The 22,761-nt window shown below is 40.5% G+C and overlaps 2 protein-coding genes across 8 annotated transcripts in view; both read right to left on the reverse strand.

The window, feature by feature from the left end:
• Positions 1 to 17,871, reverse strand: part of stim1a (stromal interaction molecule 1a) — a 29,046-nt gene extending 11,175 nt beyond the window's left edge. For 3 of the 6 annotated variants that reach the window (XM_080459246.1, XM_080459244.1, XM_080459248.1), the window contains exons 1-7: positions 17,705 to 17,864; positions 16,629 to 16,761; positions 12,478 to 12,608; positions 10,065 to 10,179; positions 7,674 to 7,785; positions 7,284 to 7,399; positions 3,305 to 3,482 (exon numbers count right to left, since the gene is read on the reverse strand). In XM_080459246.1, the coding sequence (XP_080315372.1) occupies positions 3,305 to 3,482; positions 7,284 to 7,399; positions 7,674 to 7,785; positions 10,065 to 10,179; positions 12,478 to 12,608; positions 16,629 to 16,749 (773 nt within the window). In that variant the 5' untranslated portion in view covers positions 16,750 to 16,761; positions 17,705 to 17,864. Of the gene's footprint in view, positions 1 to 3,304; positions 3,483 to 7,283; positions 7,400 to 7,673; positions 7,786 to 10,064; positions 10,180 to 12,477; positions 12,609 to 16,628; positions 16,762 to 17,552 lie in introns of all 6 variants that reach the window. The other 3 variants (XM_080459247.1, XM_080459245.1, XM_080459249.1) reach the window with 2 other exon arrangements.
• A 1,671-nt stretch (positions 17,872 to 19,542) lies between these two features.
• LOC308106976 (post-GPI attachment to proteins factor 2-like) lies at positions 19,543 to 22,715 on the reverse strand. 2 transcript variants are annotated; one of them, XM_080459032.1, is made up of 6 exons: positions 22,460 to 22,714; positions 22,111 to 22,329; positions 21,408 to 21,657; positions 20,398 to 20,504; positions 20,179 to 20,287; positions 19,547 to 20,022 (listed from the first exon to the last, which is right to left on the reverse strand). In XM_080459032.1, exons 2-6 carry the CDS (start codon positions 22,276 to 22,278, stop codon positions 19,892 to 19,894), a joined length of 765 nt encoding a protein of 254 aa, XP_080315158.1. In that variant the 5' UTR covers positions 22,279 to 22,329; positions 22,460 to 22,714; the 3' UTR covers positions 19,547 to 19,891. The 2 variants fall into 2 exon arrangements, with proteins under 2 accessions (XP_080315159.1, XP_080315158.1); XM_080459033.1 differs by having other exon boundaries at positions 19,543 to 20,022; positions 22,111 to 22,715.
• Between the last annotated feature and the right edge of the window lie 46 nt (positions 22,716 to 22,761).

Below are 22,761 nucleotides of genomic sequence, written 5' to 3' on the forward strand. Positions count from 1 at the left end.
TTAGAAGACACAATATAACCCAATAAAAATGTTTGTTTCAGACAACAGAGAAAATTGTCACCAGTAAGAACAGAAGATTCTACAACGCTAAACTCCTTGGCCACAACAAACACTAAACGACCGAAACCACCAGGAACTGTGAATCACTACGGCCTCCAATAGTTCTATCTTTTACAGTGTATTTTAAGTCATCAGGCTTTTGGGGCCACATGTTGCTTTAACAGATATACGCAGTATGTATGGGTTCTATTTTCTTTGTTTGGGAAACTACTTATAGGAGTAGTTTTAAAGGCTGTTGTGCAACATTGCAGAGTTGCTGTGGACAAACTGAAATGCAACACTGAACAAATATGCAAACCTCATCTCTCAGTTTCTGCACTGGTCAGGATACTTTATAGGAGGCAGAAAACACAGTCTTCAATAACTATCAAGGCATTACAAGCAGGTCAGGTGCATCCAGTTGCTTGCACAGCATACAGAACAACATCTGCAGTTTGCCTGCATTGAATATTTGCAAAAAGGTTTGATCTGCAGGGAATTATGCACAAGCAATGAGCTTAGCAAAACAGATATTTAAAAGCACCAGTTCAAAGTTGGCAGGTGTGCTACAACTGATCAAAGTATAAAGCCACGGAGGCAACAAAGATTGCTCTGGCAGTCCATCAGAGGGGGCAAGTTTAACCTCAGCAGAGCAGCGAGTAGTTCTATTCATCACTGCTCAGCAGGCCAATCCCACAAAAAACACTTTCACCTCCCCTTATAGTTATGACAAAGCGCATCACATGTTTGTTACATAAGAGAGGATAGCAGGGACGGGAGCAACTGTATGGAAAATTGAATGAAAACTCAAGTACATTGCTGCTCAACACAGCGTGTCATCATCATAATCTTTCAAAAACCCATTTAGTAAGCAGACTGGAGGTCCCTACAACAGCTGATATCTCTCCAAGCAATGCATCGAAGCAGGAATGCCATGGAGTCTTCATGTGGCAGCGCTCATCAGTTCTCCTTGCTCTGGTCTGGGAGCGGGCCTGAGCCCACTGTTTGTTTTTTAATCTAACAAAACATCTGTTTCCCAGAGGTTAACACTCTTTCTTCCCATTTTGTTGTTGACTTGAACTTTCCTTGATGTTTCCAACATGATCAAAATGCTCTCATTTCACGTTTCAAGCCATTTATAACACTACAATGTCAGAGTTCATGGCAGAAGGAGCATGCAACTGTGAAACACCAATGCTCTCATGACGCCTTTAATCACAGAAAAACTGCAGACCAACGGATTTTAAAATAAAACTATGCTGCACTTTATTTTGCAGTGAAAGCTGCCTGCTTATAACTTCAGGGTCAGTAAGCAGCATGCTCGAATGATAAACAACTCTGTAATATGGACGAAAAACACAACATGTCCCCTCATAAAGAGCAAATGAGGACAAATCAATTGCACAATCACCCTAATTTGTTCTAAAAGCCAACAAAACTCTCTCACAAGTGTCAACAACACAACAACAAGAGGAAATAGTGTATTTTCAGCCCTCCCAGCTCTATTAAAAAAAAAAAAAAAAGTTTGATCATAATCCAAGAGGATTTGTTTTAACATCCTATTTACAAAGAATTCAACAACTGCAATAATGACAGTAAAGGTCATAAAAAAAATCTGTACCAAAACTAAAAAAAACTGTACCAAAAACCACTATAATCTACTGATGAATAATTCATTAACATTCATTTAATAAGTGTTACGCGTGACTTCGTTGGAGGATGATGAAGCTGCTGTGGTTTTATGGTTCTGGCCATGTTTGAGTATGTATCGGCCCGTGAGATCCACATCCTGCAGAGTGGTGTGCTGCAGCAGGATGTGAAAGTTGTTTCATTCTGCAGCAGCTCAGTAAATACTGCTCCAACAGTTTGGAAAAAAAAAAAGAAAAAGCCTCATGAATGGGTTTTGGTTATAAGAGCTTTCTACCTTTGCTTCGAGATTTCATCAAAAACTTTGGAAGATTTTAAAAGACTTGTCACGCGCTCACCCATTTGTGCTTTCATGTTGTATTCCCTTTTAAAGGCTACAGCACACAGTGGCACAGTGGCTTAACGGTTGACTTGCATACCGAATAATCAGTGTTCATGGCTCAGCTCTTAAGCAGCTGGAGCTTTAATACGCGTCAGTCACGTTTCTCTATACTCACACATCTTTCCCAACCAAAGACAAAAATACAAAAGAAGTTGTCCAATCAGATGCTGACACACACAAACATCCCATGGACCCTGTGAGACATAGTTACACTTTAGTCATCATCCTGTCTTCAAGCTGGCTTAGCATCCAAATTCTGTTGGGGGTGGGGGGGGGGTTCTTAAAAACCTTGAAGAAGAGCTATTCTTGCAGACTTTGCTCTTGAGTCATAAGTGAAAAAAAAAAAAACAACTGTTGAGTAATCATGTCTATATATGCATCCCTGTTAAACTGGGGAACATGAAGCAATAGCCCTCATAGGGTTGCATGTACCATGCCTCATAACTTTATTAAATTAAGTGAAATATATGTACAGATGATTGATTACATAAAATGCAAAATCAATAATTCTCCCTAAAATGTGTTGACTCATGGTAAAAGATAAAAAAAAATTCTAAAACCTTAACTTTTTTTCCCCGACAACCCTGTAAAATATAAAAATGTATCTGATATTTAGGGTGGCACAGTAGTATGATGTTAGAGCTCTCGTCTAACAGCGAGAAGATCCCTGGCTTGTCTCTGGTTATGGGCCTCTGTGTCTGTGTGGAGTTTGCCTGTACTTCCATGGGTTTTCCCGCAGGTGCACCAGCTTCTTTCTACAGTACAAATACATGCGTTTGTCTTGCAGTTCCATTCCCCACATGTTTTGTCCAATAAATCCACCATCTCTCCTCAGCACATGTTTTATATCATTATGTTTTAAATAAACATAAACGCCCTTCAATGGGATGAAAATGTCAGGACGAATAAACAGAAGTGCTACATCACACAAAAAGGATTTATGATAAAGGAATAGGGTCATTTTTGTGAGGGGGTTTTGTTTTGGGTTGGGTTTTTTTAACCCACTTGTTATCATTGCAGATGATCAGCTTAAAGTCGCAATGAATATTTATTGTTAAATATTCAATGAGCTTAGGAGTAAATAACTGTCAATCCAACACTGGTTGAGGATTATTGGATACATTTTTAGTAATTGTGTATTTATGCGTCAACATTATCCTGTGAGGCAACAAACTGCCATATTTAACACATTTAAAAAGGTGTGTGCGTGTGTGTGTGGTGGGGAAAAACTCTCACTTCTGTTGCAGGTCGTGCAGACTCTGCTCAGCTCTCTGCAGGCCCTCAAGGTCTTTCATCATCTTCTTCATATGGTCCTTGGAGTACCGGTTCTGGATGTAGGCAAACCAGCAGCCACCCATGCCAATGACTATTGAAACTACCAGCATGAAGTCCTTCAAGTGGTTATGCCTATTCACTGATGGGAGAAAAGAAAGAAAGGCGGAGTTAGATTTGAGGAAGATGGCAAGCATTGACAATTATTAGAAATGCATTTGAAGCCAGGCAAAATGTATCAAGAGTCTACTATAAAAGCTTTAACGATGAGCAAGCTTCACAAGGACGTGGTGTGACGCTTCAACAGAGCCTAGTCATAGTGCACGTATTGTGGAGTGACACAAATAGAGGCAGCAGCACAAGTTCGGGTTGCGGTGAGAGGGGCCCAGAGCAAAAGACCACGATAAAAGACAGCTTAACACAGCCTATTTCAGTCTGCTAACCAATGCTGATAATCATGCACAGAAACCAAACAGGAGAAACTCGCACATTGTGATGAGTATGCCGGCACTCTAATGGACTAACAGCTGTTAAAACTCAAAACGAAAGGAAAGCAAATATTCATTTCCGAAGAAGCTTAATAAGGAATCCAGAATTCATCCAGATTCGTTTAAACCTGAACTTAAGGTCAAAGGGCGGTGTGCATGCAGCAACTGACACACACATCCTCTATATAAGCCTTGCAATCAGGCAACGAGGCAAGTTCTTCTTGCAAAACCTGCATGGGGGTGTGCGGGAAAGAGATGTCAAAAACATGACTTCCTGGAGTGAGACAAAAAAGGAAGGAAAATGAGAAAGCGATTTTCTTTTTCTTTTCTTTTCCAGTTTAGAAATGATGAGGAAGACATGATGCCACCTGCAAACAGAGTTCAATACAACTGTGTGTCTACTCCGGTTGCTGTCTACTTTCACAGTAGCACATATTTAATCCTAAATGTAGCAGTGAATGATCTTTCAACAGGGCTGTGGTTCCTCCTGTACAAATGCTTGTAAAGTCGAGAGCAAACAAAAGGTTCTTGAGTGGAGAAACTCGAACCGGCCCTGTTTTATTGTGTCAGTGTAACAAAGCAGAACTGGAACTCTTCAAATAAACTGACCAACAGTGAACCATTGCTGTGGCCTCTTCCTTAATCTGCAGGAAATGACCCAACAACATGAAGCGCACTGAGCTACGGCGCGTCTGATTGGCTGATGTATGGAGATTGTTACTTCCCAGGAAAGGTCAGCGAATTGAAACAAATGTGAGATGAATTTACTTTGACCAAATATTGTGGCTGAGCACAAAGGCTCGAATGAAATACAGAAAATGATCTTAAAAGAAAATACTATTTAAAATGCTGCTTTATTTGTTGATTTTTGATTACCATCAGTTTTGTCTATGCAGAGAGTGAAAATATACACACACATCATATAAGTTAAAGATGCACGGAGGAAAAAACCTTGTAAAATAAAAAGGACTGAACCAGCTTTTGTGCTCTAGAAACAATGATAAGACAAGCTCTGAAATATATGATCCATCCATTTCCTATCCCTGTTTTATACAAGAGGGTGGGATTGTGGGGCTTTGGGCTTATCCTACATGTCATTGGGTAAACGGTGGGTTGAAATATCGTCATCAAGGCATATAAATGATAAATGGCCTTTACATACATAGTATCTTTTTAATGCTGGAGCAGTCTGAATGTGCTTTATTTGATCCGTCGCAGTCGGCCATTCACGTGCACAAAAAAAGGTGACGGCTGCCGTGCAAAGGCAATCGCACACCATCGGGGTGAAGCTGGCTTCAGTCTCTTAGCTAAGAATATTTCTGACATATGGACAGATCAAAATGAGGGATGGAAGCAGCAACCTGAACTCCGACTCAACAAGGACCTTTTCCCTTGTGTGGATTTATGTTTATGGATTTATCTAAAATTACTCTCAAGTCAAAACAAACCTGCATAAATATTTGTGTTTATATGTGGGAGGTGAAAGTAGAAGCTTGTTTAAAAAAAAATATATATATATATATATATATATATATATATATATATATTTCACCGTTTCAATTTTAACATCCGAGTCGGAGTGATTCACAATTATAAACAGGAAACAATTCATGCTGCCATTTTCAGGGCTACCACCAAGAGTGACATTGAATGCATTAATTAATACACAACTGTCTACCACATTACGGGCAACCTACTGTTAAGTGCTTCCTAAAACACAGCTGCTCCGTAGAGCCAGTCAGTCTGACTGCTGCCCAGACCCCCTGCCTCCGAGAGGCTGTCAAAACCAGACCACCCCTCACTAATGTCTTCCTTCAGGTGTGACAAACAAAACACCCACAATGACACATGCCAGACACAGACCACTACACTGTCCCCCCCGCGGCTTTGCTTTCAGCGCAAATGCCTGCTTTCTGGGAGGGTTCATTACAGCTCATCTTTCTCTACTAATGACTAAATATATCGGCGCTCATAAGCACTACTCTAAATATACACTTGAACCTTTTTGACAAATCAGTGGAAAAATGGCATCATTTATACAAACTAAGTATATTTTTATACTGAGAAGACTTATGATGCAAAATACCAGCGTTCAATTGTCTGGCTGTAACTAAGCTTTTAGCAACAAATGAATGTTGGCAGTCATTCTGGGAACATATTCTCCAATATCAACACAGCTTACATTAATGAAAAAAAAAAAATTAAATAGTACTGCCAAGACGTACGACAGCTGAGGCACACCCTATCCATTGTGCAACTCTAAAAACCTCCGCAGAAAAAAGCAGAAGGAAAACAATCTGTGAAGAAAAATGTGGAGTAGTGACACTAGAGAAGTGCAGAATGAGGATGAGCGGCGAGCCGTGATACACAATGTGTGGTTTAACACTTTTTTTTTTTTCTGACGTGAGTAAATGTGCAAGTTGGGCTGTAAACCAAATGTGGCTACCACAAAAAAAAATAAAATTAATTAGCAGCTGCTAGGCTGTTTGTCATTTTGTATTCAAGGGCAGTGATCGGCCATAACATTACAACAGATTGTTGTGTTGGTCCTTGTTTTCATGCCAAAACACTCCTGACCCACTAAAGCATGGACCAGCAGACCCTTCAAGTTGTAGTGGTCGCTCAGTGGAGTATCGTTTTGGACTACCCTGTTGCTTGTCGAGCTCTTTTACTTTCTTGGATTATATTTGATTGATGCAGACCAAAACAGGCGAAGAACACACCAAAACCCTTCCGTTTTGGAAATGCTCTGATCCTTTTATCAAGCAATCACAATTGGGCCCTTGTAAGACTTGTTCAGATCTTTATGTTTGCTCATTTTCCTGCTTTTAACATCAACTTTGAGGATAACATGTTCACTTTCTTCCCAATAATATCAAACCTGCTATAAAGTGACACAAAATTGAGGCAATCAGGGTCGTCTCTCAGTAGTCATAATGTTCTGACTGATAGTTTGAAGAATCCTTGTCATATATTTGACAATGGATAAAATGTTTTTTTTGATATTTCTCATGTCTCCTATTCCAAATTTTTTGCCACAACCTTTCATGAGATTGCAAAATGAGGCTGAAGAAGGTGAACACAGCCATCACCTTCAAATATGAATGATGCGAACTCGGCATCAAAACAGAATCAAATATCTGGTCAAATTAGTGCTATGACATCTCCAACAGTAAGGGAATAAAATAAATAACTAATAAAATATTTCTTCTCTCGATGAATGATTACAATTTGGTTTTGCACATTGTTCAAAGTTGGCCTGTTATGCAACCCGAAAACTCAAAATGTTGTATTTTATCTCATGTGAAATAGCACGTCGAGTTCCAAGTTAGTATTTCAGTGACCTAACAATGTCAGGAAAGAAACAATTAATAAAATCCATCTTGGGGTTTTAAAGTGATCACTACATGAGAGTAGGGTGGAAGCCGGGGAAAAAAAGGATTAAAGTCGCTTACTCAGGGGGGCTCCAAATAGTACAGTGTCCAATGCCTTGAGCTGCAACTTTTGCACATGGCTGCGATCCAGAATCTTCAGAATAGAGAGTGTCAGTGTGGTGTTCTTTACAGCAAGCCTGAAAGAGAACAGACATATTCTCATTTTGCAGGAAGCATGAAGAACATGCAGAGTTAGAACTGTGTATACTGTGACCCTTTAAAACGCTGACAAATGATGAGCTTATTGCTTGATGACCAGTCTCAATTTCTGATCCGCAAGAGTTGTAACAATTCACTTTTTTTGCTTTATAGTACCATACCTTTAAACTTTTCATCCATACAAAAACCAACACAAACCCACAAATCTCCTGATCATACAAAGAAATGTCATCTGCTATAGAAAGTCCTCACCTTGGCATGACACTTCCGTTGAAGCTCAGTTTGCGAAAGGGTTCCACATATTGTGGTAGTTCCACGTAGGTGATGAGCCACTCCACCACTTCATCCACCGTCCAGTTATACACTGAGGGTTAAAAACATTGAAAAGTTAGTTTTGATCATTCCTCATTCATCTTTGGAGTACAAAACGAGTGATATGGAAACAATGTCTTCCTGCTCAAACACATCCTCATTTGCACAGTGGAAAGTGTATTAATAGGCTAGCAGTGGCGCGCCATGATCCGATTTAACAGTTGTTGCAATGGCAAATATCCAAACAATGTCTCATCAGGAAAATATCGATGGTTAAATCTTTAAAATCCAGCTCAAGATCAAAATGTCTACCATGCATTGATGCAGAGCATTACCAGGGGACAGTAAAACACCCTGTGGACTCGAGGCAGTCGGTTATCACGAAAACCTCTGCAAGCCATAATTTACTATGATGACGGTAGCAACGGTGGAGATGATTTGGCTAAACACTGTCGGCACCGTTCTGTCCTGTGCTGTTAACACTTCTAAAGTAAACACTACCGTTGGCAGTAATTTCAAAATGTTTGATTTAAACTCGGGGAAGAGAGCAGAAACAGCAACATGCAGCTGGTATGATTAGAATTTAGAGCACTTCATATTCAGCTTTAAACTAAATACATTGCATAAGTGTGTGGCTGTATATCCTTGGTGGTCTCAGAGTTATTCTGCAGTAGCTTGCCTACCGCAACAACTGCAAAGGCAAAAACCTGCTCTACAGCTCCTGGCAGAAAGTCAAAGAACGGTTCTCTGTATGCACTGTGTTGCTCTCTTGAACAAAAACCCAGTTTCCAGGCTCAAAACCTCCAGAGCCATGTCAACAGCCTGCAATGCAGGGTGCGTCGAGGCTCAGAGCGAGGGGATGAGACGCAGCCAGAGGAAAAGGGTGTGAAAAGACACAAGTGCCAGATACGGCAGAGCAGAGCTCATGAAAAGTGCTCTCGGTAAGTACATGGTAATCTCCCCGCACAGATAGTCAGAGGGAAGTGACGGCGTGGAAGTGAATTTTGTGCTGACAGATTCAATGATGTGTCCACTCTGCCAGTGACCACAGTAGATACGTAGGACACACTATAACTGACAGAGCCAGAGCAAATGCCTTGCTTTGTTTTTTTTTGGTTGAGTGAGGCGGTTAAAGAGGTGTGACGCATTTTGCAACACAGTTGTTTACTGAATGGGCCGTGCCGAATAGCAATCTTTTTGTATTTTGGCGATCGAAGGAAGAAGGGACATCATTTTGTTTTTGTTTTTTGAGAGAGTGCTTATTTGGTCCTGTTGACATATTTTCAGGTAAAAATGCAAACCTTTCATTGCAGTTGGTGCAACATTTTCAAAATGCAACAGTGTCTGTAAACAAGGAAAACACAACCTATGAACCACGTAGGACTGCACAGTGACAGTCAATAGCTTTACTTCGTATGCGTAAGTGGAACAGCAACAGTGGAGGATTCTAGAGTATTTTTGTTGCTCACCCTCTGGATGAGCTATACAATGAAATAAACAATGAAAAAAGAAAACTCCAAGCAGCCTGACATGAAAACTGCAGCATTGTCAGCATTTCTGAACTGTGTACTTTTGCAGTGTAGATGTGATTTTTTTAAACAAAAACTATACTGAGGTTGTGTGACGAGGGCTGTAACACCAAGTACCAGTTGTGCTTGGTAATACTTCACATTTGACTTCACCTAACATTTCACAAATTGATTGATGTGCCACTTTTGCGAAGTAATTCCTTTTTCATTAGCTCATCAAGTTCCACAATTACATGTGTTTGTTGCATGATGGAGATTCTACTTATGGAAGTGCTGCCAGATGTGAATGGATCCTAAAATGTAAGGAGGGAAGGCACAAGCATTTCTGCTTTTGTTGAGAGCTGCTGGAGCTGTAGCATCTTGGTAGCAGTTACTTTCTTCACATATCAAACTTCAAGCCAGTGCAGATGTAATCCAGGTCTTCAAATTAGGGTTTTATGTGTTGTGTTCAGTCGACAATTCAGGCCCTGTTTAAACGTTTTCAAGTGAAAACGGAAAACTTTCCTTGTAGCACTCCGACTTAGTGAAAATACAACTTTCTGAAAACGCCAACTGTGTGAATGCAAGAACTGAACTTTTCTGCACATGTGCAAGAAGGATTCAGTCATAACAATGAATGCAGTGTGTGCTGTATACTCTTGAATTTAACACACCATCATCTGGATCACATGTGGACAACTGATCCTGAGAGGGCCGAATTGACGAAGAACACAAAAGACCCATGAATGAAGAAAGTGTTAAAAAGAGGCCCGTTTGTGCTGACACTGCAAGCCCACAGGAAAGAGGAGAGGATTTGTTGTACCTTCAGAGCCCTTCCACGCGTTCCACAAATCCTCTACGCTGATGAACTGGTCATCACCGTGGAAGCTGTTGTGCTTTGCCTTGGGGTCATGGTAGTTCAGATCTTCCCTCAGGAACTGCAGGAGCACAAGGACATTTGCAATAGTCACAAAGGAATCCATTTTATCTGAGTGTTAAGTAACAAGTGTATCTACAATGTATAGAAGGTCAAAAACAAGCAAACTTTGATGACATAAACTCGGCACACAGTTTTAGTCCAATTTTAAAAAGCAGCATCACGACTGGAATGTTTCTGTATTTTTTTTAACACTGGAATTATACGGCGTTATAACAAAAAGAACAGTTATATTAACAGAGACATGATGGGTAGAGGATAGATGTATAAATATGTTTGAATGTTTGGGGAAAAAAGACGACATGGTTGAATGGTGTTTGGTTTTATTGCCAGCACTATGGCCTGTTCCACTGCTGTGGTCTTTATGACACTCATAAATGAAGAGAGTGCACTTCTTGAGGCTTACGTGTGCATGTTTCTTCAATCATGGGAATAACTTACATTGAACACAATAAACATCTTAACCACACATCACTTCAGAAATGCCACCCATTTTCCACTTACTCTAATACTCTGGGACAACACAGGACTTCCTGTTCACTTGCGTTAAACACAATTTAACGTTACATCATTTACACCCGCTACCATTGGCTAAAAGCCCAAACTGTGACCTCATTAAAAAACAAAGGATAAATAAAACCACAACAAGTCTAATAACAGGAAAGGTTCTGTGACCCTCATAACTGCTCAGACGCAGCGGTGATAAAGTTCAGAAACCAATAAGCAACTTAAAGAAAACCGACAAGTTACAACGTCAGCACATACCGGACGTCCAATCTCAGTTCCTGTCTAATAAGTAAGCCAACATCAGTCAGTTTGGTACAGAAGCCTTTTCACTCTCTGGTCACTCAACGTGATTTTATAAGTTAATCTGTGACCACAAATTGCAATTTTTTTGACAATACTTGAAAGATGCTACAGACTAGTTACTTAATTTATATGTAATCGCAATTAATCGCATTTAAAATGAAGATCGGTCTTTGATGCAGAATTACATTTTTAATTTCAAACAAATACAATAACATGTGAGAAAATAATTGTGTTTTATTTAAATAGAAAGGACAAATATTAACATTAGCTCCGTCTTCCATAGGTCATCAGTATGTCATTAACTGAAAGAAATGTTTTCAGGCATTCAGAGAAACGTTTAAAGATTATAACTATAGCTTTCAGACAAATAAAATATAAACTACTTTGTGTATGAAACATATTATACATAACATTCAGCCAGTTATAGTCAAAGAGTTGACAGCTCAGTGGCGCTGACTCGAGCTCCCACTGGAAATGTAGTTGTCCCCTGCTGGCTAAAAGAAACTACTTCTGATATTCAGCTATATTGTAGGCAAACATCCTCATCAGGGCTAGAAAATAAAATAAAATAAAAAAATGAACCCAACATTAAATGTTGCACTCCCACAAAGGCAGAGTCATGCAACAGGGGTGAGAGACAGCAAGAAGTCATGCTGCTTTCTTTCCTGGTAGATGTGTGTGGGAGGGATTTCACTACAGTGTGGAGAGATTGTGTGTACTGCAGGTGAAATGCACCACTCCTGACAACGCTGCCTGGGAAATTAAGATGGCCTGTGGATCATTCTTTAAAGCAAGATGCAAGCCTTGATCTCGGTCATAAAGAAATCCACTCTCCTGTTCATTCAACAGTGTCCTGAAGTTCTTCTAATCATTTCGAGCGAAGCTGCTGCAGATATGGCCTCGCGCTGTGCTACACTTGACTCTTTGCTTTGGGGGTATTTGCATGCCAAGTGTCTTTTCTAAATGCAGAGATGGCTGCTGTGATGACGTCGCTTGCTTTCGTCTGGCCTCAAACACATGCCACAGACTGAGCTAAACTAAAACAAGGCCCCGATGAAAGCTCCACTCAAGGCCACGAGGCCTGGGGCGCAACAGACCCGGCTTCTGATGAACCTCGCGTAGCTTTGAGATGACATCGAAATATTCTGCATTTCAACTGGGTCAGTGTGTAGAAGCCCAATACAACCAAACTCAATGCGAATGGGGGTAATTATTAGGCAAATGCTTCAGGAAAAACACATTGCATGGAAGCAGAAGCTGGACAAATCCTCCTGTCATTCAGTGCAAGTTAAGACCATTACAGGGGATATGATTAACTGACCACCTTCGCACTAACTCCCATGACAAGCCAAATGACAGAGGATTGTGATAATGATATGTGTAAGCCTCTTCAGTCTGAATGAAGGACGCCACTATGACCAAAAAAGAGCCAGAAAATTCCCCTTGAACACACTCCAGTGGACTGGGGATTTTGAACACCGATACTTACGCCGTCGGTCTCTACCACGTCCACGTTGCCGTTTGCGTCATCGTCCATCTGCTTATGGATACTACGGATAGCCTCGAAGCTGAGAATGCCGTTCTCATCCTTGCATAGTGGTTCATCGAAGCGACAAAAATCTGGAGGAGGAAGAGGGTTATATCAATAAATCACTTTTACTATTTTCTTAATACTTCTATCAATTGTATTCTCCGATGGTTTATCAGGAATATGTGGTTTTCCCACCCATATCTTTTGAGATACAGGTGGCTTATTTGTCATGGGACAGTGTCAACATCTCAGAGGGGAGGTAGTGCTCCACCACCCTCGACACCTGCTCCACAAGGAGAATATCGCGGTGCAACTGGAAGTAGAAAATCTTCCATCCTCGATAACACTTTGCACATTTTAGGGCCCAACCCTGAGCTGGAGCAGATCCCAGCAGACTTTTGAAAAGAGCAAGAGAACGCCCTGTCAGGTTGCCAGTTCATCAGAGGACAAACAGTCTCTTTCAGAACTACAAACCTTTTAGAGTAATCAAATCAGTCTCAAGTGGATGTTTTTGGACAGTAATAAGAAAAAAAAACTCTCCCATGCAAAGGGAAAACATGCAAATTAAACACAGAAAGGCCCAAAAGCCTAACCCAGACTTAATCTAGAGGACTATTTTGTTATGAGGCAAGAGTACCACTACACCACTGCAGGACTATACCATGTCAAATCATATTAATTACCGTGGCAATATTTTAGTACCACTAAACTGCCTCTTCAGAATAATTCTGGATGAATTGTCGCTATAATGACACTAAAAAAGACATAATTGCATGTTTTGAACAATGATCGCAGTTTAATTTATTCTCGTCATTGAATGACTTGAGTTTAACTGTAACAAAAGTTTTTATGTTTTTTTTGTTGTTTTTTTAAGTCCCTTCTGCTCTCACTTAACCTGTTTCTCCTGCTACTATGATTGAGCAGCAAAATTCCTGTTTATGTTAGGCATTTCTCTTAATGTCAGGGTGTTAACAAGTAGCCAGGAACTGTCATTGTCAGTCTGACGTGCTCTACACAATGATGACTGTCAGGCCTAATATGTGTGCAATACATGGGCCTCAAATGAATCTGTCTTTAATATTTTTGAAATGCCAATTTGTATACAAATCAAGAAATTCAGAAGTCACATTCAACTTTAAAGTCAGAAAACCCAATTAAGTCTCAGTAACGGCAGAGAATTTCTGTATAAAGAGCTGCACATGTAATTAAGCCACAGATAAATGTGGAATGCACTTCTTTTTATGACGTGCCTATCTGCTTCGTGTTCCCTCTGCTTCCTGAGGGATTGTGAATCCTCTGCCATAGATCGGAGATATGGCCACCACTCCCTCCAGGAGGAAACCATTTTTGGTATGTACTGCAGACACAGCAGGACTGTGTCACATGACATGAACTGCAATAACAATAAGAGATTACGTGTCCATTTTAATGTATGTCGGCATAATTGGAGTGAATGGATAGAAACAGCTCTGCTGAAACATCTGCCGTGTGGATTTCAATTAATTATTCATTCCATTCTTTTACGTTACTTTTGTTCTAACGACAGCTGCAACCTTCACCCCGATACTCCTATCAATTTACGACATTTAATCCCAGTTACATTTTTTTCCCCAAGTTGTATACAGTTATTTGAGAATAGTGTCCAACGCAGCACTGAATTCTAACATTATAATGACAAAAGAGGGACGTGAAGGTCAGGGTTTTAAGAGGAGGCTTGCCTTGTGGGCCAACTTGAAATAGTAGTTCAGGCTTCCCAAAAGGGTATCCTTTTCCCCCCCTAAACTAACAACATTGTGTTCCTCCAGCGGACACTTGTTTCAAAAGGTTCCCATCACAGGGCAACATTTTAATCTATGAAATGCCTGACTAGTTTATTATGGTTTCTTGTAGGTGGATATGTTCTGGTTAAAAACCTTGAGCTGAACAAATGCTCTGACATGCATCGCTTTCCAGGCTGCCTACATAATCCCTGCACTAATGCACCGTAGTATGTAAAAATTCACCTTCCTTCCCATTTCGTATATGGTTAGGCTCAGGTTCTCGCATCCCAACTGATGTCGTTTCATCATTTGTCACTGTCACCCACATACCAGTGGATAGTAAATTGCTGGCATTCGGTTTGGCCTTGTGCTGGAATTTACAGCGCAATGACTCCTTTTCTCCGATCATCTGATTGAATCAATCGCTTTATACCCAGAACTACATGTTTTGACATGTAGGCTTAGTGGTTCGACACAGGAGGGGTTGTGACACGTGTCACACTTTAATCTCTGAGATGTGTGACTATGGGCATCTGCTAAGCATAGCTTCAGTTGGAAAATGGCGGCTAAGTGAAACCGCTGTCCCAGAAGTGGAAAGGCTGAACACACGATGACTTCCGTGCACAGACATGTTAACTCGTAGCGCTAACCTGCTAACCTGCAGAGTCACATACCACAGAGCCACTTCAGCACTTCCTCCTAGACACACACATACACACACAGCATGTTAAACAAAGAGTGACAGTTACCACAGCCAAAGGTTTGCCACCTGGAGCTCTCTCACAAATCCCACCAAGCTCTCTTTCACATTTGGCTTGCAAACCTCCAGAGACCAAAGATAAGATATTTACATACTGACTAGCCGGCCTTTTTTTAAAGGCTCCAGTTACGCAAGTCACTCAGTGTGCCTGAATGCAGATAAAGAATTACGCTTCATAACTTTGCAGCCTCATGAATGCTCTTGTTCCTAGCTTCTATTAGCAATCTGAATACCAACAAACTTTGTGAATAACTTTCACAATAACGATATCTTCTGCACACTGTGACATACTGACACTGCACATTTTTATTCATGTGTACCAGATATTTCGACTGCAGGCCCCATTTAACCCGCAATACTAACAAAGGAGCACACCTGATGAGGTAAGCAGGATTAGGTCTTTGCTCAGCTGTTGCAAGCATGAAGTGAAAACTGCAGTCTGTATAAAAGTGTACTTTTAACACAGCTACATCGCATGGGAACACACAGACTGTTACACTGGTGTACTTTTCAGAATGCTTAGTCATAGTGTGGCCCATGTGCTTGACACATGCAACCACTAACGTCATTTGTGTGCAATTACTACAGAAAGTGAGCCAAGTGATAATTGCAGAGGCATCTAAAAAGATATGCATCTTTAAAAATGAGCGCGGTGAACCACTCAACATGTTTTCACCTGATATTGAAATGAGAACTTATTATGGAATATTTACCAAGGCAAGTCACAGCATGACTGCGGCGCTAGATGACAAAAACACATCGCACTTGACTTCCAAGAAACTCAACTTTTCTGCACAACTTCTTAACCCTTTCTCCCATTTGGTTCAGAAATCTCATTCCCGACATAAAACTTTAGCCTATGTGAAGCAGCAAATCATTGAAGACATACTTCTTGAAAATGTACATGAATCTTTGATTTGGTCACTTTGTACAGCCACAAATATATAGATCATAATGCATGTCATAGGTCGTATTTTAAAAATGCAACTGCAACTTCAGAAAAAGGTTTTATGTTGCATTGGCCTTTGAAGTAGCACATAGTTTGCAATACTAACAAGTTCATGTGAATGCTGCTGCACGCTGACCTAAGAGCATGCACAGAGGTTTTACTTTAAGTGCGACGGTGCTGGTCAATTTTAAACCTCGTCTATTTAAATCTTGATTTAATCGCAGACATCTATTTCACACAGTCTCTCACTCCCGTTTTGCCATATTTTCCTGAGACATTCCAATAAACTACAATAATGTATTTCCCTGTGATACGATAAAAGTCAAATTTAGATTTTAATAGCAAAAACCATAAGCTGTCTGAACCCCTGGTCATTTGCTCCAGTCACCTTTAAATCAATTACTTGTTCCGACTCGGTAGTGGCTCGGGTCTAAGCTGGTGGACAGGCCTTAATGGCGAATGCCAGCTGGACTATTCTCAGCACAGCTACATTTAGTGCCTGGACAATCGCGTAGATGTGGCACGAACGGTAATACTCCGACTGCCAACCTCGAGTGTGTGTCCGCTTAGCTTAACGGGGCTGGATAAAATTAGATACTCGGCCGCTACAAAAGACGAGTGACACTGTTGATTTACTCACCTGACACCCCATTTTCACCAGCTTGGCTATCCGGGGTTGTCGAACTTTGCTTTTCAGCCCAACTTTGACTGACGAGGCACAGACAAAATATCCACAAGGTCACCACTTTGTGGAGCTCCATGACTAGTGAATGCTGGAAAGAAAGAATACAGAAAGAAAGCAGAGTGCCATTAAAACGTGGATATTTATCACAGAGTTCATGTCATAACTTCTATCTACGTCGTTTCCCTTTGTCTCTCTTACTTTACATTATCTTTAGTAGCAAATGTGTCAAATCCAGTTGGTTTATTAAGGGAAAGCTTTTTGTGAAATCATTAATAATACACTTCATTTCAATTTCACATGTTTTTTAAAGAACGTATCGACTTTCTTTACGAGTTTGTACAAGTGTCCTATAATCAGCTCACTTGTCATTTATAAATCACCCTGAAAGGCTCTATTATACAAACAATTATTTGGTTCCGGGTATGTGATTACTGAGGCTTCTCCACAGGATCGGGGTCCTTTATCCCAGCTGACAAGCAGAATATTGGAGAAGTTATGTAAAGATCACTCCTCATGCGAGTCTCTCCTTCCTGATTGACCACAATAGTTAGCTTGCTAATACCTGGCTTCAGCGACGAAGCCTTTTAAACCCTGGTTTTCTCGGTTTAGCCGTGCTTTGGGGGATAACAACCACACGTCTGCGAACACATGCCCCCCCCCCCCCCAAAAAAAGGAGTAAAATAATAAGATTGTGAAAAGTAACAGCTGTTTGCTCCGCTGGGTTCCTGTCAAGCCTTGGCTAGCAGCCTCGCTAAAAATATAAAAGGCTAACTAGGAAATTAGGGGGAATATCAAACAATGGGTATAGGCTTTTTTTATGGAAAAAAAACAAAACGGCAAATGTGTTGTTATTAATGAGTTCATTTGGTGTCCACTTACGGTGTTTTTCCACAGACGCGCGTTTAGCTCCAGGCTGACGTGGAGCTAAACCACAAAACACCGCGAACGTGGAGGGATGATAGTTCGAGCTAGGCAATAACGTGAACCTGTAACGGCCGTTATGAAGATGAACCAAGTTACTTGTCACGTACCAGAGCCGGCCGATGAAGAGTCTCAGCTCCGTCTTAACATTGCAGCAGACGCACGGGTCCCGCGGAGTTGAAGTACGGCGCACGTCGGACTCCACCTCCTCTGTCGGTCTCTCCCGGACCGAGGCACCAAAACGCCGCAGAGCGTGCACTCTACTGCCGTGACCACAGGCGAGTCAGCTCCTCAGCGGGACACACCGCCCCCTACAGGTCAGGAGGGAGTGCTCCCGCTGAAACGCCACGTTAAAGAAATAAAATAAAAATTTAACTCATCCCTCTAGTGGACTGTTTTGGTCCCTGCAAGTTCACACGGAGAGACGCTCAGAAACGACTTTGAATATCATCACAATTAAATACTCTTTATTTTTCTATTTCTTTTATTTCGAACATACAATTGGAAAAAAAGAAAGAAAAAAAGAAACATTTATTCAAACTCCAGCAGACCATACATCATGCAAGTATACAGAAGTCTCTGCAATAGAGAGATCCTTTCCTTTACCTATAATGGGCTTTTGCATTTATTCCCTCGTGGGATTGTACAGAGAGATGGGGAGGATAGTAGTATATGTCAAGCTCGTGGCAATTGCATTTCATTGATTTCTCCTTGAACCAAACTGACCAAACCCAAAGTACTGAATTGTCTCCTACAGCTCTTGTACTAGATTTGATGTGTAGTCAGTATTTACTAATAACAATATCCAGTTTTCTTAGTTTTTTAAGGGACTTTTAAAAATGTGTTTTTCCTCATTACTTTCATACAAAATGTGTTCAATGCAAGAACCACTAAAATGTTCTTTCACGAAATAGAAGAAAATATAATGCTAACTATATATCTATTGTTTGCATTTATATATTTAGACAATTCATTTGCACATTCTCAAAATAGTTTTTACACAATTAATGACTACTTCTGACTCACAGTCTAGGTCACTTTGTCATTCACAAATTAATTCCCGGTGCCTTTTTTTAATGATCAACTTTTAACTACTTCAACTATCCTAAACATTTTTTTTTATTATTATATTTTTCTACCCAAGAGTATATTCACTATTTCCAGTTCACTATTTTAACTGTGAATTCATTACATATCTATTACATTTAATCTAGTTCATCATTATGTTAGATTTATTTCCAAACTGGTTGAGAGTTCTAAAAAAAAAAAAAAAAAAATTGTCTTTTTCATTTAAAAGTCCAAAAACTACCTGGTGCAACTCGTGAAAATATCAGTGGCGCAAACTGTTTTTTGGCAGATGTGGAAAACAGACTTTCATATGATACCTGGCTTTTTATCAGGCTGTATTAACTTTTAGGTCAGCGTTAGGTAAGCCCTGATAACACCTGCAGCGGATCAACGACAGGGCATTAAGGCCACACATAATACCAGCAATCCACATTTAAAAAAAAAACGGTGTTGCATAAAAATGTCACTGTGAGCATTATATGAGAGCCTTCAGAGGAATCAACATTTTGTGAATAGCAGTGCGAGCGGTTGTCCTTTCTGAGCAGTATCTGAGATGGAAGCGCTTAGGCAACTCTAAATTCACAGCCTGTCGGCACCTTATGGAGGGAAGTCCATGACATGTGGTTCCTGCACTCATCGGTTTGCACTGCAAAAAGTTTCATTACGTTGGTCTCTGCCCTGTTCTAGTCTCTCTTTACTTCCCCCTCATCTCAGTTTGTAGGTGCAGGTTGGTTTCTTCCTGTTGATAGGGAGTTTCTTTTTTCCTTCCCCACCATCATCAGTATTTGCTTTTGAGCTCTTTTATTTCAGTCATTGTGTTCGTGTTGTCTGAACACCATGTTGCTATTAACTGTATCTTGAAAAAAAAAAACCCAAGCGTACTTCAGAAAACAGTCACTTTACTCAGGCACGTAATTCGTGTGACAATAAATGTGTTGTGCAATGTACAAAAGGTAACATTTTAAGTCACATAACACACTGAACTGTAGGTGAGGCATCAGTTGAAAAGTCACCAAGGCAACAAATTCACTTACAACTAACTGGATCAACTCATTATGCACACCCAAGTGTTTAAGTATGACATCAATGCCCAAGGAGTTGAAAACCATCCTCAGGGGAATATGTGAAAAAAGGCCTTCGTCCCACTCTTCCTCTTGAGCAGCATCGAGGCTTTTGTCATCAGGTGGTCGAGCGGCGGTGGATTTAGTCTTCGGTCCTTGACTTTCTTGTCAGAAGTCCTTATCTTCAGACAGTGAAATCACCATGACCTCGCGGCCCTTAAAGTCCCACATGGCTGTCAGGTGGAAGGCCATATTTGAGAACACCACTAGATACTCAAACAGTGCGAAGAATGTGTAGCCTGTTGAGAAAGAAATCAAAGTATACGGTTGATATACTGTGTGTCTAAGTCAAGGACATCCGGACAATACCTTGTGATAAGGCTCACAGGAGATATACGTATTCTCTGGTATGTGGTAATATTCTTGATCTGAACTGATTTGACGTTGATACTTACTCCCTGACTCACAGTACATGTTGTGTTTCCAGTAAAAGAATCCAGCAAAAGCACAAAAGCACACGTTGAGAAGTAAGAAGCGTACTTTCCAGTTGTGAGACTTGGCATCCTTTAATGGCAAAAAAAACAAACAAAAACAAAACAAATACATTAATGCACAAAAAGTTGAAAATTAGATCATAGATTTCAGTCCTCATTGTCGAATTGTAAATGTTTTACCTCGGGACTCAATGAATATTTCTTGATAGCTTTCCACAAGCGGCAGGTTATCAGCATGTGGATGACGGAACTGATGATGAACAGAACAAAACCTTCCTTATGTACAACTGAGGAGCACAAATAAACAGAATAATAGACAAATATTGCCAGTAAGAATGGTAGGTTTAGGAATTCAAAAATGTATACAATTAGAAATAAAGCTTTCAAACAATGCATCAGTTGACTCAGCTGTGTATCTTGTTTTCTACAATCGAAACACTTTGCTGTGATTCTTCTTTAATTAGTCGGATGAAGCATAACTAAGCTACTTAGGTAAGCGATTATGGACCCATAAACCAGTTTAATTCATAGGCCACATACAGTCTATTTTGATCTTGACAGTGGAATGAGAGCATAATAATTTGCTTTATATCCCAATGTATTTTTTTGTGAAATTATTTAGTAACCTATGTATATGAACCTACTCTGTTCCCTCTTGTTTTTCTTTTCTTTTTGTGAATCACAGGTTGAGGGACCAGCAAAGTAAACTTTTCATTGTGCAGTCAAAATGTATATCTGTCTGTACATGTGACAAGAAATACCTTGAAATCTTAAGTTTTAGGCAGCATGTTTGTAAAAGCTCTTCTTTGTAGCGTGGGTTTGATGCTTATACTACATCGATGACAATAAAGTAATGAGCTGCATCTCTGATCGCTCAGATTTTTTTTGTGTTATGACAAATTTGCCACTCCTACTTATTTTTATTTTTTATTAAAAATGTAAAATTATGGTTTATTTTGTCATTTTCAAATGCTGTCCTTTGACCTCTGCAGCCTTGGTCTTGGCTTGTGGACTATATATTTGAAAACATCCCCGTCAAACCCAAAATAATGCATCAGAAATGCTCTCCACTTGTATTAAAAAGCATATAAGTATTTTCTATAAAACCGTGGACGAATCTCAGTTATATTAGGAGGTGAAGGCCGAATGGTCAGATTAAAGTGATATTCTGTGAAATGCGATATACTCACAGTATGTCTCACTGGATGACACGTAGGTGAGGAGCAGGAGGCCGAGGTTTTCAGAAAGGGAAAAACCCAGGTTCAAGCAGCTGAGGGGTCTCTCTGGGAACCTGGAGGCAAAACGTGACTTGTAGAATTTGAAGTAGGTGAAGGCAACCAGGAATCTGGGTGCCGAGTGGAGGCCGATACAGAAGCGCCATATGTAGCACTCCGGATTCAGGCTTATCGAGGCACTGATCGATGGCAGGTAATTCGGGACCTGAAAATATACAGAAAGATTTTATTGTTTCTTTTGAAAAACAAATACAAATCTCAAGTCAGATACAGAGACGCGAAATGAGAACAAATTAGAGGAAATGTTATTGAATGAGCCGGGTGTCGGTGTAGTGATTAGGACGTGTGCCTCACAGCAAGAACCCTGGTTCAATTCTAAGCGTCAAGACCTTTCTACATTGTGGAGGTGCATGATCTCCCTGTGGATTACTCCAGTTTCCTCCTAAGGTACAAAAACATGCATGTAAGCGTCTTCATATTGACTTTTGTTGTGAACGAGGGAGTGTGTGATTTTCTGGCTCTCTATGTTTGTCCTGTGGTGGACTTACAACCTACAACCACTAAAAGATTGACTGAACAGTATAGAAGAAAGATGGATGCATGACTAAAGAATATTCTATATTTCATTTGCTGGGGGAAAAAAAAAAAAGGGGGTTACCTGGCAGTGTGTACCAGTGGCATCTTCAAAATGAAAAACAGACGATATAAAGACACAAATTATGAGTCCAAGCAGTGGCAGGCACACAGTGCCAAGAACACAGGCAGCGAAAGATACCCTGAAGACCAAGGGCCTCTCATGTCCGAAGATATTTGAGCCTTGGAGCATCTTAGGTTGTAAGAACGGAAGCAGTCTGCTTTAAAAAAAAAAAATGAAAACCTGTCCAAGACAAGTCACATTATTAAGCAAAGGAACATTTCTCCCTTTTGAAATTCAAACGGGTGCAAATATATTTATATGATTTTAACAATGCATGCGCAGCTAAACATGAAATCTTGACTCAGCCTACCTGCCCTCTCTTTTCTGTGCCCCAGTGATGTTAACCCCACTAAGAAAACACGCCTTTGGGTGACGGCGACGACAGTAAATCAACAACATTCATGGCATCGGGATCTTCGATGCACCTGATAAGGGAGGAATTTTGGTTTAAAAATGTCTTGTTTTTTCCAAAATAGCGCATAGGTTTGAGCATCCATATGATTTTTAGCTGCGCGATGCCAGCCGACGAGACGAGGCCGGCTGATGCAGCATCCTCCTGGAGGAGAAAGGAGGAGGCGGAGAGGAGAGAGGAGAGAGGAGGGGAGCACCCGG

This window comes from Lipophrys pholis (genome assembly GCF_963383615.2).
Source record: "Lipophrys pholis genome assembly, chromosome: 3".
NCBI lineage: Eukaryota > Metazoa > Chordata > Actinopteri > Blenniiformes > Blenniidae > Lipophrys > Lipophrys pholis.

What these genes read in the sequence shown, in the direction of transcription:
- LOC308106976 (XM_080459033.1), bottom strand. Translation starts at nt 22,278, where the DNA reads ATGCTCCAAGGCTCAAATATCTTCGGACATGAGAGGCCCTTGGTCTTC. An exon ending in GTCATCCAGTGAGACATACT is followed by an intron (nt 20,505 to 21,407) that starts GTGAGTATATCG and finishes TGTGCTCCTCAG; the next exon opens with TTGTACATAAGGAAGGTTTT. An exon ending in AATATTCATTGAGTCCCGAG is followed by an intron (nt 20,288 to 20,397) that starts GTAAAACATTTA and finishes TTGCCATTAAAG; the next exon opens with GATGCCAAGTCTCACAACTG.